This window comes from Neopelma chrysocephalum, unplaced genomic scaffold, assembly GCF_003984885.1.
Source record: "Neopelma chrysocephalum unplaced genomic scaffold, ASM398488v2 Primary Assembly neopelma1_143, whole genome shotgun sequence".
Classification (NCBI taxonomy): domain Eukaryota; kingdom Metazoa; phylum Chordata; class Aves; order Passeriformes; family Pipridae; genus Neopelma; species Neopelma chrysocephalum.
Window position 1 is genome coordinate 1599125 of NW_020897805.1, and position 15439 is coordinate 1614563.

Consider the following 15439-nt stretch of genomic DNA (forward strand, 5'->3'; position numbering starts at 1 on the left):
GGAAAACTGAAAATAAAACTTGACTTTTTGCTTTGTTTAGGGGTGGGCTTTTTTTAACAGAGTATTTAACAGAATACCACTCTGTCATTGTGGTAGAGACCATGAGTATCTTTATCAGCCAAAAATAAATTACGTTCTCTCAACTTGCATAACACATGCTGTGGCCTGACCTGCTCCCCAACACCCTTGTGCACAGATGTAAATACGAACTCTTACACCATAACCCCAAAGAACTTGCATGAAAAGCTGGTACCAGAGAGGGAAGTGAGAGTTGTTAGAGCAGTGAGTTAATCAAGCAGCACATTCAGTTCCAAAATCAAGGCAACTGAGGCTTGTAATCAAGGCCAGAATACTAAAGTTAGCTTTCTTAGCAGTTTACTTGAGGGGAAAATGAGTCACAAGTGTTCTGCAGTTCTGCATACAAGCAAGCCTTCAAGGCAGTTAAGTCTGTTAATGTTAAGCATTGGATCTCTGACTGGGGTGGGGAAAGACTTAAAAGGAATCAACAAAGACTTTCCCAGATCTCAAATTAGTGCCTCTAAATTCAAACATTCTATTGAGTTCTTTTTTCATTAGGCACCAGTCTGGTTTACTTCCTTTTTAACAAAAGAAAAGCTAACCAATTTTGCTTCAACCAACTAATACAAGAGATCAAAGAGGGATAATGTATTGGAGAACACGCTATTTTCTTTCAGGCAGGAGAAGCAGAGAAGACAACATCCTCGTGCTCAACAATAGAGGTTTACTTTTCAATTTTTACATTGTTAGCATTTATATTACAAAAGTAAACACTATACTAACTAAAAAAAAAGATATCCATCTACCCTGGTACCTCAACATTTTTCACCTGGTTACCAGTAGGTCATAGTAGAACTGTAAAGAAAAACTGATGGTCAGCAAAAACTATAAAAACATTCCCACAGTCAGACATTCTCATAGAGATCATATTTTTCAACTGCCATTGGCACAGTGCCATTTTGGCTGCTGAGCAGTTGGCATGGCTGTAGGCTGCAGAGCACACTCGGAATCATGTCCAGAGCTGGCAACTCTGCGGGCTGCCCCTCTCCTTCCTCTCTTTCACTGCAGCAGCAAACCAGCACCTCAACTATTATCTACATCAGGCTGCTGCAAGCAGCATGGGGATGCCAGGAGGCCTGGCAACACAGGAGGCCACAGTGGGATTGCCCTGATCATGGAGTTGTTGGACCAGAGCCCACGTGTTCACTACACCTTTCTTGGCTCTGCTGACCCACCAAGGACCCCCATTTAAGTGCTCCAGCAGACTTTGGGGTTCACTCTTCTCTGGATCAGTGCACTTTATTCCACTTCTCTCTGACTTGTCTTACTGGCTGATGGAGATTTAGGGCTAAAACAAAGGTACTACATGTGAATCCTGCCATGTTCCCTCTGCTGCTCTTCTGCTGCCATCTCCTGCCAGAAAGTTGAGGAGTCATGAAAAGACAATCAAACTTAGTATTTGGCTTTTTTTTTTTAATTCTTAGAAGAGATACGTAACCTAAACCCAGCTCAGATTTTCAATTAGATCCAGCTTAAACCTGCCAGATTACTTGTTCCCACATCTGTGCTGTGGCTGCACAGCTGGGCAGAGAGAAAGACTGGAAAGCACAAGGGCAGGAACAAGCAGAATTGCTTAGGGCTGTAAAGCTACTAAAATCAATCAGAAACAAAACAGTGGTTTATATAAACAAGCTATGCTGTGGGTGGAGCTGAGATGCCTGAAAAGTACAAACAGTCCTGCTCATTCCAAGATGTTGGTTAAAGCCTCACACCTAAATCTAGATATCAATACTATTAACAGCATGTGTCACTGTAAAAATGGAAAGATGTAAATATATTAAAAATACCTCTGCATTAGTTTTCTCATTTAAGAGGAAATTTGGTCAAAATACCAAACAGTTTTTTCACATCCTGCAGGTTTGAAATGGATGGTATTTCACTAACTGAAGGTACAAAATTGTTATGGGGGATGGATATGGAGAGAGACACCCACACTCACAAGTTCAAAGGTTCAAAAAACTTCAGTGCTACCATCTTGCAAAATATACTGCAGTCAAAAAGTTACCCTGATTCTGCAGTTCATCTAGATCCATGAACCTGCTGGGACGGGGATTAAAGCCCATTGCTGCCTCCATTTCCTTTTCTTTTTTTCTGCGTAGTTCTTGCTCATGTGCTCTCCTTGCCACCTCCTCTTGCAATTCATCCAGTTCACTCTTTAAAGGAATAAACATCTCTCCACCTTCAAAATAAGAAAAAAAACACCCAAACTTTTTGATAGTTAAATCTCTTAAGAGTATCCCTTAAAAGACAAAGTATCGATGGAGAATAAAATTAACATTAGAATATAACAGTCTGACAAAGACCACAGAATTGCAGATTGTACATTTTGCTTTGTTAAATTTTACTTTTAAAACTCCGCCCAATACAGTATTGCTTCAAGCTCCCCTGAAGCACAGCCCACCTCTGGATTCCCTGACCCAAGAAAACAGCATATGGAACAGAGAGAAAAATTGGAAGAGATAATAACCCTAAACTGATGATGAAATCTTGAGGCTTCTTACTGTGCTTATAATTTGTAAATAATGCTATGTCAATCTAGCCAGATCACTAGCTTTTGAAAGTAAAATGGATTCCAAGTGAGACGTTTTGTACCTAACTGCATAAAGCAGATGAAAATGGGAAGAAAATAAAGCATATCAATATCCTACACAGCAGAAATCAATCAGTCATCATTCTCAGTTCAACTGTTACAGATATTCAAAAAGTGTCTCCTCTCCTTCCCTTTCCCTTCCCCAGCTGTTCTCTAGAATAAAATATTTGCTCAGGATACATAAGCAGACACAAGCAGAATGCATATCTGCAAAAAAGCTCAGTCTTAGGCCCAAACATCTTGTAAATAAACAGTCATATTTCTGAGAGTTTTGAAATCTGTATAGAATTATGAGCTTCTTTTCAGGACTCTACTTAGTTACCATGAGTTATGCTTGGGAGGCAGAACACTGAGTTATAAGAAAGAACAGGAAGAAGAGCTTTATTTTATCAGTTAAGTCAATACTCAAAAGAGATGCCAGAGCAACATGATCAAAGGAATATTCCAACAAAGTTTTTTGCAATCCCCTTTGGTAAATCTTATAAATTGTATCTTGTGAAACTGTGTTATGCTCCTCAATGTTTCTTTTTCCTTTCCTTATAACTCCACTGTGAAGATAAACATCCAGAAAGTAAAAAAACAACTCCAATACAATTTACCTTGCATAACCACTCCTACTGAAGGGCATCTTACCATTCCCAATGGTGTGTGGGCTATTTGTCCAGCTCCCAATTGATGAAGCAGACTCCACTTCCAACATGCTGCTACTGTGAGACTTTGGGATGTTACGCCAGGCAGGAACAAACGCACTTGCTCGCTTCATATGAATGTCCCTCCAAAAAGAGAGTCATTACAGGTTACCACGTTATTAATTTCTCCAGGAGAAATTTTATCTACCTTTTCTGTATCCACACACAAACATTTACTTGCACTTTAATTTAATTTTAAAAGAAATCTACTATAAGAAAATCTAGGGAGAAGCATAGAAAGAGGATGTTAACAAGTAGGAGTACAATAATTCTGTTCTCCTCCATAAAAGTATGCAATGTATATTAAAGCTGTGGTCTGAGAGCTGTTCTCAACAGATTCTTATAGCTGCAAATCTACTATTCTGGCCATAAACAGTGCCAGTGTGGTGGTCTGAAGTTTCCTAAGTCAAGGAGAGACACACAGTGTGCTGCCAATTTATTTTTACATGCAAATATTGCAAGTGTGTCTGAAAATGTCAAAAACTTTACATACAAATATTGCAAGTATGTCTAAAACCAAAGATTTCTTCACAAGACTTGAATTCTCATTTTTTACAAGGCTCCTATGAAGCAATGGTTTAACTGAAACAAAAAGGACTATGAGCTACTCAAAGGACAAGCACAGAGTTTTATATTTTAATGGAGTTTTTAAACCTTAGACTACGGGTACAAGTATTTCAGATGCATCATTTTAGACAACATTTCTCACTCAATTTGCTCTTTTCCTTCTCACTAGCAGTAAGCTATCAATATACTGACAAAAAAAGGTTCCCATTTCCCTACTATTTCTCCCCTGCCCCAATAAAGGTGTTTTACAAGTTAGGAGCAGTGTTTTGAAAAATGTTCTACGTAGAAATCAAGACTTCAATTGTTCAAAACATAAGGTTTGTTGAAATCTACCTGTGGGTGCTTGAGCTCTCAGACAAGGGCATGTCCAGGCTAACGGGGCTGTTGCTGTTGCGCTCACTGCTTTCGTAGCCGGACTCCATCCTCTGTATGAGATGAGGATGTTGATCCACCATATGGTGCTGGGTGCCCCGGCCCAGCACACCACGCTTGTATCTCACATTGGACTGGCTTGACCTTGTTTCATGCACAGCGTGTTCCTTCACTTCATTCTCAGTAAGTTCTTTACCTGTCAAGACAAAACCATATAGCTTGGTACTGCAAGCTTCAATACCAGCAAAACATCCATACACGTTAGCTTCTCAACTACGGCTGAACCAGAAGCACCATCCTTAATTTAGTGTAAAACTCACAGTATTAAGCAGAAAAAACCCCGATACTTTCACAGCATTCCTAGCAATATTAAGAATAATCTGTTCAACAAATTTAGTTTTGAATATTCCCCCTTTTGTACAACTTACCATATTGCCCCCAAGGTAACAATCAAGTCTGGAAAGAAAATCCTTTCCTCCTCATAGTATTTTGTATTTGTAAAAGATAATTTTACAGTATACCCAACTGTATTTCCAGTACTCTGTCATATCTACTTCAGATGCTCTATTTTTTACATTGTTTATTTTACCATTTATGATTTGTTGAGGTTTATATAACATCAGTTCAGAGAGGACAGGAAATTTCTTCTTGGTTTGCTTTTTCCAAAATTCTTTCTTACAGATTTCAGTCTTTCCACTTGATTCTTGTCTGCTTTCCTTCCTTCCATGGAGCTGTGTTCTCTTCCCCTTCACCTTCCCTATACATATTCTTTTATGCTTCCCAACTCTTTTCAACCTCCAAAACCAAAGCTGAGGACAAAGTCTCTACGTACAAGTTGATAGTTTCTGAGGTGTAGAACAGTCACAGATAAATCACCACTGGCTGCCAGCTCTTATCCTCACAACAAGAACACTACACTGATACACAAGGTACTGTCTGCACCATACTGAGCCATCATGTAAAAATACCATGATGAACCAGAGGAAAAAAATAGACCAAGACAAAAGGCCACTCCAAAGGATGAACTTCCAGATACTTAGCAGTATAGCCCTGTGTCTGTTTAAGCAGAGTAGGTGACTATGCTTCCCTTATTATTTCCTTAGACAAGAAATGTAACACACAGAAGTCAAACAGAAGTGTCATACATGCAATAGGAATACTCACACAGAAACCAGCCTTCACAGACATGACTCACCACTGACCTAAATTCCATGTTCAAAATTTCACCTTCCACATACTCTGAAATAAATCTTTCTTCTCAAACTCTTACCTGCTTCTTCGGAGAAGGGGCTAAGCTGAGTGTAGCCACAATGTTTCCTCTTGTCTTTACTGAAGATGCTGTCTATATTCAGAGACTCTCTTTTGGGTCTCCAGGTTGGCCGGTACCTGCTAGACAAACTGGATTTCGACTCACTACTGGTACTCTCCACTTCCCAGTCTCGAGAGTGCACAGGGAGGCTTTTCAAGGGTCGTGTTTCTGCCTGATCCGCACTACTCCCTCCACGAGGGGAATTCTGGATGGTTTGAGAAATCTGCTGTGGTCTGCTGTGGATCATATTGCTCACTGTCTCTTTAAATTCCCTCAGCCTGCTGGTGCTGCTGGATGGTTTGGGGGCAGTTCTGGGGGCTTGTTTCTCCTTCAAGGTTTCTCCTGCAGTTTATAGAGACAGCAAAAGCCAGAAAAATAACTTCAGTTAAACGAGCAGACCTACTTGCAGCATCTTCATGCGGACTTTGAAAAGTGCAATCCAAAACAACAAAATAACAGAAAAACAACAATCCCCAATCAAACAAATGAAACAAAATAGAACCAAACAACCAAAAAGCAAATACAGGACAAAATACAGACAAAGACAGAAGAAACAAGGAGGGAAATGAGCAAAATGCATGCACACACCGAGGATTTTAAAAACATTCAGAAAGAGATACTGATATTTGAAATAAAGTAACATCTCTTGCCTTCACTATGGTATCCTGATGACTGAGCCTCATCTCCTTTTCGCCGAGACCGGCTAGAACTCCTCTTGCGGTCTGCTAGCGAGCCCTTTTTGGAAACATGCCTCTGATTGCACTCACTGTCAGTCAAGTGGCCTGGAAGGACAGAAGAATGCAGTAGAGATGACAAGAGCCTTCAGATCAGGTGCTCACTGTGCTAAGAGCAGCAGGACTATTGCTCCTCAGGAGCTGCAGACACTCCAATGCTAACTGGCAAGTTCGGATAAGTTTTTGTATCCGTAAGTTTTTGGTTTTGTCTTGGGGAGTATGTCCCATTTTTAAGGTCATAAAAGAGCAATACAGCCCCTCCAAGGACTCTGGTTAATGACACTTATCCACAGGGAAAGGAAAAGGCTGACTCTGCCTTGTCTTCTAATAGTCTAAGGACACCACTTACTTGCTTTCAGTTTTAATGACCATGAACATGAAACTCCTGAGGACAGCTTACTTGACATTACTCTGTTAAATAAGGACTCAAACACATAACGAGCTACCATCTAATAATAAATCACTGCACATCATCAGCTGCTCTGCACTAACTATCCAACTACACTCTCTTTGCCTGTAGCAAACACTAAGTAATCTGAGTCAGATTAGTCTACAGTGAAGAAGCCTCACTTGGCTCTCAAGGGCTAAGCCAGCTAATTCACATCTGCCACAAGCTAAGAGCACACGCACAAACCATGAACATGGACCAGCTGACACACAACATTCCCTTACTACAGCTTATGTGTCTGAATGCCAGTATTTTCTCTTGCACACAATTTACTAATTTACTCCCCATTTCCTCACATCAAATGTGAATTAAGAGTATTTGACATCACAAGTTTTCTGTATTGCCTTTTCTGAATTTTATGGTTCTCACACATTCACAGTCCTAAACCTGCAAGCACAGACACACGCATGGCTTTACTCACGTGAGTAGTTCCAAGCAGAGATGCAGGATAAGAAGGGAATTTATGAATAAGCTACAAAGACTTTTCTGTAGCCTTTATATCACAAACTTTCCCCTTGCACAAGATGATAGGAAAGGAAAATCCCTACTACCAGATAGTGGAGTAACAACCCCCAGACTACACACACAGCTGGCTCTCCTGAGCCTTCTCCCTTCTCTAGAGATTAACATAAAAATCAAGAACATTTAAAGATTTTACACGTAAAATTGTACCTTCAACAGTTAAAAAACCCAATTCACTACAACCACAATTGCTACAAAGATACTACAACGAATGAGTTAGAAGGAATCCAAACAAGAAAAAGCAAGCCACAAAAGGTTTGCTTTTCTATTCATTTGCCAAGTGGAGAGTGATTTTGTGGCCAAATTCTTTAGAAACAAGCAGATTATATAAAAGAAAAGAAATTAAGGAAGTAAAAGAAATGTTGGCAGTGAAGGGAGAAGATGTGTAGCATTTAGGTGACTGAACACGAGTCTGTGCTTTGGATAAATTTATTTCTCCTTTCACAGCATGGACTGTCACACACCTTTCAGGGACTGCAAGAACAGCATTATACCTTGTAGTGTCTCCTCTCAAGACAGAAGAGGTTTATGTTTCACTTCAGCATGCATAACTTCTCTAGTTAAACAACTCAACCTGATAGGGGTTGCTTGGTTAGCATCCTTCAATTACCATAACAGAAGCTATTTGACAAAATTTAGTGCTACTAGAACTAACCTAGGATTTGCATAGACTACTTCAAGCCCAGCTAAGCCTTGTAGAATGAAGGCTGCTAGCTTTGCATTAATATTTTCTCCTCCTTTCAAAAACTGCAAATTTTGTCCCTTTGTCATCAGACATTTAATAGGCATGGAGAAGAGGCCAAGAATCAGAAGTCTGCAGAACACAGGCTTTGTTGTCTTTACTTGGACACTCTAAAACAAAAACTAAATCCAACATAATGCATGAATACAGGAATTAAAACCCCAAGGATATTAGCTAACACTTTACACTCACTTTTTAAAATTCACTAACAAGCTTAAAAGGTGTCTCTTGCTGAATGTATCACTCAAACACCTCATCCTCCAGAGCTGGGATGGCTTTATAAGCAAACAGTGATATTTAAAGGAAAAGTTTGTTTTTGTAGGAGTTGTGTGCACATGTCTAAGAGTACATTAAAGAAGAAAATTAAATCAAATGGGTTAAGACAGAGCACCCCCTACTCCCTCCCCCTGAAATCTCAGTTGCATGAATAGGGCAGCCAGAATACGCACATTTTTCTCAGCAGCACAGGTGGGTAGGAGCAAACAGAGGGCTTATGCAGCCACTCTTCTGCCCCCATTCTGAAGTACCCAGGAGCCTGAGGTCATACGACCCAATGGTGGTCCTTCCCCGGAGGATGATGTGGGATAGGGTCCATAATTTTCTGGGCTGGAGTAGAGGGTAAATGGCCATTAAATGAAGAATCCTGCTCTTGCCCAGAACGATTCAGTTGACAGGTCAAATGTGGATGGCTTCTTTATAGCCCCACGGATCAGCATTTGATGACTGAGCAGTTGTATGAGTTGGCAGACTGACTTTTTTGGAAAGGTTTTGGGTAGGTAAAAAGAGGGGAAATGCCCAGACAAGTGGCTAGCTAATGGGACAGGCTGACTACAGCTAAGGCTGAATCAGGGAAGATAAGGACAACTGAATTTAGGTGGAGAGACAGGCTAAGCTGAAGGGAATAACACAGGATAGAATCAACAGGAGAAGAAAGAAAAAGAAAAGGACAAAGTCACTAAAAATGACAGAACAAAAGGTTACATGCTGAACTTCATGCTTACATGTTTGCGACCATCCCCCTTAACTCTCCTTTTCTGTTGACTTCTGCCTGGCAAGTTTTGCAGGGAGGAACCTAATCCAATAAATCTGTGCCAATTTTGCAGACTTATTTAAAAAATATGCCACGAGCATTTTCCATTTTGTCTTTGTTCTCTGAAGATAAACATATACTTTGCTTCCTCATCACTCAAATTCTGCTCCAACTTTCTCTCCTTTCTCACACCCTACCTAAGACTCTGATTGGTACCTAAGTATTTGCTAAAACATCAGAAGGACTGTTGGTCTGTCTTAATCTGTGTGTTACAGTTATTTGGACCTCTGATGAAGAATCAAAGAATGCTAAATAAAACAAGTTTGAAATATTTTTTTCAGGTTTTGACGTACCATAGATTGTTTCAAATGAATCAATTATGCATGCACAAGAGCAACAATTTTGCAACTAAAAGGAGAAAGCAGAATTATAGCTTTGACACTCTGGTGTAACCGACGGCTGCTGATTCAACTCTCATGTCTTAGAAAATCTATTAAAGGTGCAACAAAATAGCTTTTCAAACTGACTCAGTAGATCCTATTTCTGATGCTAGAAGTCTGACCTTAACTTATCCACTATGTTTTCAGAAGCGGTGTTAGAAGCTACTGTATGCAGAAACAGGCTGACTAGGGTCATTGGCCATGAATAATAGACGAGATCTAAGCCTTCAGACTTCCAGTTAACCTGTTTTCAACTAAAGAGTGTTCAGGCAGACTGTTCAGCTGCCCAAAGGAACAGATACACAGATTGTCTTCTCACTGCCTATTCCAACTTAACTTTGCTTACATGGCACAGGAGGAAATTAACTTATCCTCCTCCCTGGTACAGTAAATACTACCAACACTCACACACTGTCCTTAGTGCCCAAGTATGAAAGATTCTGGTGATGAAAGAGCCTTTCCCAGATAGTTGCAACTCCTGAAATGAAGTAACTGCCTGCAGATAAGTAGCACACACAACACTTACCAAACCCTACAGTGGCACTGTACAGACTCCAACTCACAGAATTACATAACAAAGAGAGCAGATTGTATTGTGGATAACAGAAAAACATACCTGTAAAGGCCTGTCTGGCTAGATACAAGTCTACAAAAGCCAACAAGACCTTTAAATCATGTGCTTTTTTGGTGAATGCCAACAGTTCGTTACAAATATCATAAACATTTAGAATACTAAACACTGTTCACTATTCTGTTATAGGTTGTATATATATTTCTTTTTTTCCACTGGAATCCACTGTACTTTTCTAATGACAATGATCACAGAGATGTAATGGCATCTGCTACCTGTGTCCCTGCTGCTTTGTGAAGCTGCATCATTCTCCACATTGTAGATGACTGTCCCCTGGGAGTCAGAGGAGAAGTGACTGACCACAGACTCATGGTGTGCCTGTTTATAAGGATAGCTGTCTGTAGAGGAATCTGTCCTGGTATCACTCGAGATGGAAGCTTCTCTCCCTGGAGAAGGAAGCAATGTCAAATTTCAATATTTTTCGGCTCTTACAGAAGTCAAGAAAGGCTAAAAAGAGAAAATAGAGGCAACTACACAAGAAGTTAACAGAAAAACACAATACCGAGCATATAAACTCAGATTCAAGGACACCAGAGCTTATGGGAAAGGTCCTCTGCTTTTGAAGTGTCAGTCTTTCTGAAAACCCTCATTTCTTTCTCTTTGATAACTTCAAATTTATCAAATCCTTTTAATATGCAAAATTAAACTACATCCATTGGACTGAAAGTACACATTAGTACCATACAGAAATTATTGTTCGCGAAGTTTCAACACTGTCAAGTGCCATTACAATATGAAATACACTGCTTCAGGGCAAGTCAAAAAATCAGTCAAGTACAAAATGTTAATAAGAATAACAAGAACGTCACAAGTTATAATAATTAACATGTTTCATCTGTTATGAATCAAAAGTTTATCTAGTAAAAACTTTATACTGAAAGAGTATTATCTAAAGCAAAGTAACCTATTCCTTCTCAAGAAGTCAGCACCAATCCTACTGTAAAGAATAAAGCATCATGATTTAACTTTAGTACAGTAATTCCTGAAGTCACTAAAAGAGGAAGAAAAGACAACCTTCTACCACCACTTTCAGTACATAAAAGTAAAAAAGTTCACACAGTTTGAAGACTGCTGGTCATTTTATACTCTTTAATATACCATATATTTATTTCATACTTGTTTCTCAGTGGAGGAATTAAAGAAGAAAAAAATTAAAGGAGGAAGTCATTCTTATGTTTAAATGCAAACATTCAGCCTGAGGGCACTTCACACTTTTGGTGAGAACAAGTCCTGTAGTAGATGACCTACTTAAAGATGCTTTAGAACTTCTGAAGTCAGAAACTCCCCCCCACCTCCTTACTGCTTAAAAATCTTGTTGTTCTAAAGAAATATAGAATACAGTTGTTAACAGAGATGACAGTAATAGAAAGAGGGGTGAATGCAGGCAACAGAAATCAGCCCTGTGGAACTGAGAACTAGAAAACTATTTGCATACTGAAGTCCTTATTCAACAGGAAATGAAAAACATGAAGTGGAGCTGTTTGCACTCAGCTTCACAACATTTTGTACCAGCATCTTCTGACGATCTTTCCCCCATAATTTGCAGCATCAGATCTTGATGTGATTAGATACATTTATCAGATGCCACTGACACAAGCTCAGGTAGAATATAGTGATCAACAACTTAAGAAGCAGCAATCTCTTAGTTAATGAATTTATGGGCTGTGGACATCTGATAACGCTGAAGAATCCAAAGGCAGCTGTAATTACACTTAGAGACAAAAAGGCCATTCTGAAAAAGGTATATTAAAGTAGAAAAGCCTGGCTATCAACAAGCCTAGAAAATAAATCACTTCAATTTGACAGGAAAACATACAGGGTAAGAATTCTTCTGGCACTTCAACCTACAATATCTCACAAATTTTCTCAAGTACTTGGTATCAATGTTGAACACCACAGACTGCAGGAGCAAGCCTTGAGGACTCACTAAATGTTTTTGAAATGAAAGAGCAGGTTACTCACTAGAGCCTTCTGATTTTTATCTGAAAGGAAACACCTTCTCATAGATGTATTTTTTTGTATTCAGCTTCCTGAAGTCATTTTAAAACACAATATTAGATACTGCAGAGACAACAAGCAGAAGAGTTATCTATGTAATTCCTGGAGGTCAATTTTACAGGCAAATTTACAGTGTATATTGACCTGAAGCTTGCAGAAGTGCTCACAACTGATACAAAGCACTAAAAGCTCTCCTCCAAACTTCTTTTTTTTTTGGAACAGGAAGACAGTTTTGTAAATTGCAAGGCATCTTGTCAAGTGAGAAGTGAAGGTCATCTTGCTGGTGTTTCTATTTGTATTACCTTAAGAGGTGCTTGAGATTTGTTTCATTACTAATAGATTGTCAACACATAAATAAGACAGTAGATGTTCACTACAGATTCACTGGTCAGGAAGCACAAAGCTAGCAATTAGCCAGGAAAACCACAAAATGTTATTGGAATTACAGCTGTATAAGTTGGCTAAAATTCTGGAAGAAAGGTTGTGATTTTGGTCTCACCTTGCTGCTCTTGGCAACTTATAAACCCATCTCTAACTGAGGATATTCTCTGTTTCAATTTTTGCATGTTTACAATCTTGCAAAATCATTACAATATAACAGGTTTTATTTTCATCCTGTCTGTACTACAATTGAATATCTTTCTCAGAATTTACTTATTCATCTTTATATGAGGCCTCAATCCCTTACAGCGTGACTAAATGTCCGAAATTTTCTAGAACTTCAGTAAACTAACAACCTGTTCAGACTACTACTGGTATCTTCAGCAGACCAAGTTCTAATCTCTGAAGCTACATATCTATAGCTGTAGATCTTTTTGACACAAAACAGACGAGGAGAAATGAAGTAGTAAACATGACCTATGGGCGTAAGCGTTTGCTAATCCCTTCCATTTCAGTTTCCCCAAATCCGTTCATTTTTGAACTGCTTTATCTGAATAAAAAACAAACCAAATGGCTCAAGATTAGCTGCAGCAATTCTATTTTTTAAAAAATGGTACTTCTTCCCCTTCCAAAATTCCTTCACCATCCTATAAAAGGACTCACTTATGACATTTCCTCAATATTTCTTTTCCCTAACTTCCCTCTAGAGTTTAATTCTGCACCTTCCTTTAATTTTTGGTGTTCTTGCATCTCTGGTCTCATTCCCTCCCTGTTAAAACTGCTGATGAATTTATGAACTCAATCGTGAAGTCATCAGTTATTGTCTGCCCTACATCCACACCAGGTCCTTCCCTTTTTTTTTTTCCCCCAGTTCCTTTCTTCACACTTTTTTGGAAAAGATTACTAACCAAACAATCAACGGAGTCTTGGACCAAGCAAGGTCAAAGATGAAACACTAGAAATCCTCTTCAGAATTCCTGATCAGCTTTGACAAGCAATAAGGACCACTGCTAACAGTAACACTCAAAAGAAGAAAAACTTTTCACACGCAGCATTGCAGCGTAAAGGTACAAGGCACACAGCCCAGACTGCTTACCCGAGTCTTCACTGTCATAGCAAGTCCTGCTGTATTGCTGTAAATCCACCTGAGGGGGCAAGTCTTGTGTTGACACTGGAGTTCCTCTTGGATCTGCATAGAGCAGCAGCAAAGGCTGATAGTGACCCTTAATGCACTTTGTCACAACATCTTTCCATTTTGGACCAATCTGAATTGACAACAACAACAACAAAAAAAGAATAAAAACAAGAAAGGTTTTCTGTCATTATTTTCTATAATAATTTCTCTTTTTCCCCCTCATAATTCTTTCAGAGTTTGATTTTCTACTGACTTCTATAGCCAGCACTGACATGGACTCACCAAGAAAGCTTTTGAACCAATCTAACTAAAATCAAGGTATTCACCATCTTATGTCTAAACAAATTACAATACAACTACAAAAATAATCCTTTCCTTTCATTTTTTTTTCCATAAAAAACTTTTTTCATCCTCTGAGACATTCAAACTTTCCATCAGCCAAAAAGAATTTGTTAACAAACAAAATGAACAATAAAAGACAGCAGGACAGTAAATTCAAGTCAAAGCTAAATACTTCGCTGTGTGAATATTTCTGCTGTTACAGAACCTCTGCAAGCATTGACAGGCCAGGCAGTAATTCATGTAGTTATACTAATCTCAAACATCTTCCTGATGTACTAATACAAGTTCCACCTGATAGACTGAACATCTCTTTCAACAAATTTGCTCCATGTACATGTGTATTCTACAAAAGCACTGCAGTACCTATCCTTGGCAAAGTTTTCCTGCAGAGAAGTATAACTGAACTAATGCATTAGAGTTTTTTCCCTATGAGACTGTGCTTGGCATGACTACAGAAGAAAATTCTCCTCTCTCATCTTTGTGATTCCATGACTAGAAGGGAAAAAGGAGAGTGGTGTGAAATTACGCCAAACAAACTAATGGGCTACAATAACAGCATGCCAATATCCCAGCACCGGTACCTTTAATGTCAAGGACCTCATGCTTGGTGAAAAGGTTAAAAAAAAGCACTAACAGCAGAAGCGGAAAATTTGTTGTTGGCAGCAAGCACTAGGGAAGACTGGCATGTAGATACTCCAGCAAAGAGTCCAAAAGTAGGCACTAAACAGCTACACTGCTTGTCAGCAGGGGAAAGAAATGTATGTTAGCTGTGTGCATAAGCAAACTGTAGGTTTTTAAACAACAGCATAAAACCAAGACTGGCAGCCAACAGAACAGAACTAAGAATAGGGTTTCTGAGATTTCTGGTATGCTTTTTTTGAGCATACTTCATCTTGCTGAGAAAAAAGGAGCAACAAATTTATGGATCCTGAGTGGAAAACCAGTGAAAAATCTCTCAAAATCTGTAAAAAACAGTATGGATCTACATGCAAGTAAATTCCTAACAGATTATTTATTATTTTCCTAAACATTTTTTTCCTCACCTCTTTGACATGAGCATCATCGAAGTACATCCACTTGCGGATTTTAGTTTGGAAGAAGAAGGTTGAATAGTGTTTTCCATAGTAACAGATCATTCCCACCAAATACAGCTCTGAGTGTTTTGCTCTGTCATCAGTTACTCTGAAGAAGAGCTTCAAGAACAGAGGTAAGAAAAATGAAAGGAGAAATTAATAAAATGCCCAGAATTTTACGTAACTGCTTTATATTAAAACACCTCAAAGTACTATAGAGAGGTGTCACTTTTTACTTCAAAAGACAGAGAAAACAAGGCAATAAGTAAATAATCAAGTAATATTCAAGCAAACACAGAGAGGCAGACCAGAAACAGACTCCGACCAACTCAGTAGATGCTCATGAATTGAGTAAGAC

The 15439-nt window shown here is 39.0% G+C and overlaps 1 protein-coding gene across 14 annotated transcripts in view; it reads right to left on the reverse strand.

The window, feature by feature from the left end:
- Positions 1-15439, reverse strand: part of USP54 (ubiquitin specific peptidase 54) — a 94762-nt gene that overhangs the window by 13628 nt on the left and 65695 nt on the right. For all 14 annotated transcript variants that reach the window (XR_003536888.1, XR_003536887.1, XM_027699968.1 and 11 more), the window contains 8 exons: positions 15052-15201; positions 13628-13796; positions 10368-10538; positions 6256-6387; positions 5567-5947; positions 4258-4492; positions 3302-3441; positions 2084-2257 (listed from right to left, as the gene is read on the reverse strand). Coding sequence is in view for 12 of the 14 variants with exons in the window: in XM_027699968.1 (XP_027555769.1) it covers positions 2084-2257; positions 3302-3441; positions 4258-4492; positions 5567-5947; positions 6256-6387; positions 10368-10538; positions 13628-13796; positions 15052-15201 (1552 nt within the window). In the remaining 2 variants the exon portion in view is untranslated. The remainder of the gene's footprint in view (positions 1-2083; positions 2258-3301; positions 3442-4257; positions 4493-5566; positions 5948-6255; positions 6388-10367; positions 10539-13627; positions 13797-15051; positions 15202-15439) is intronic.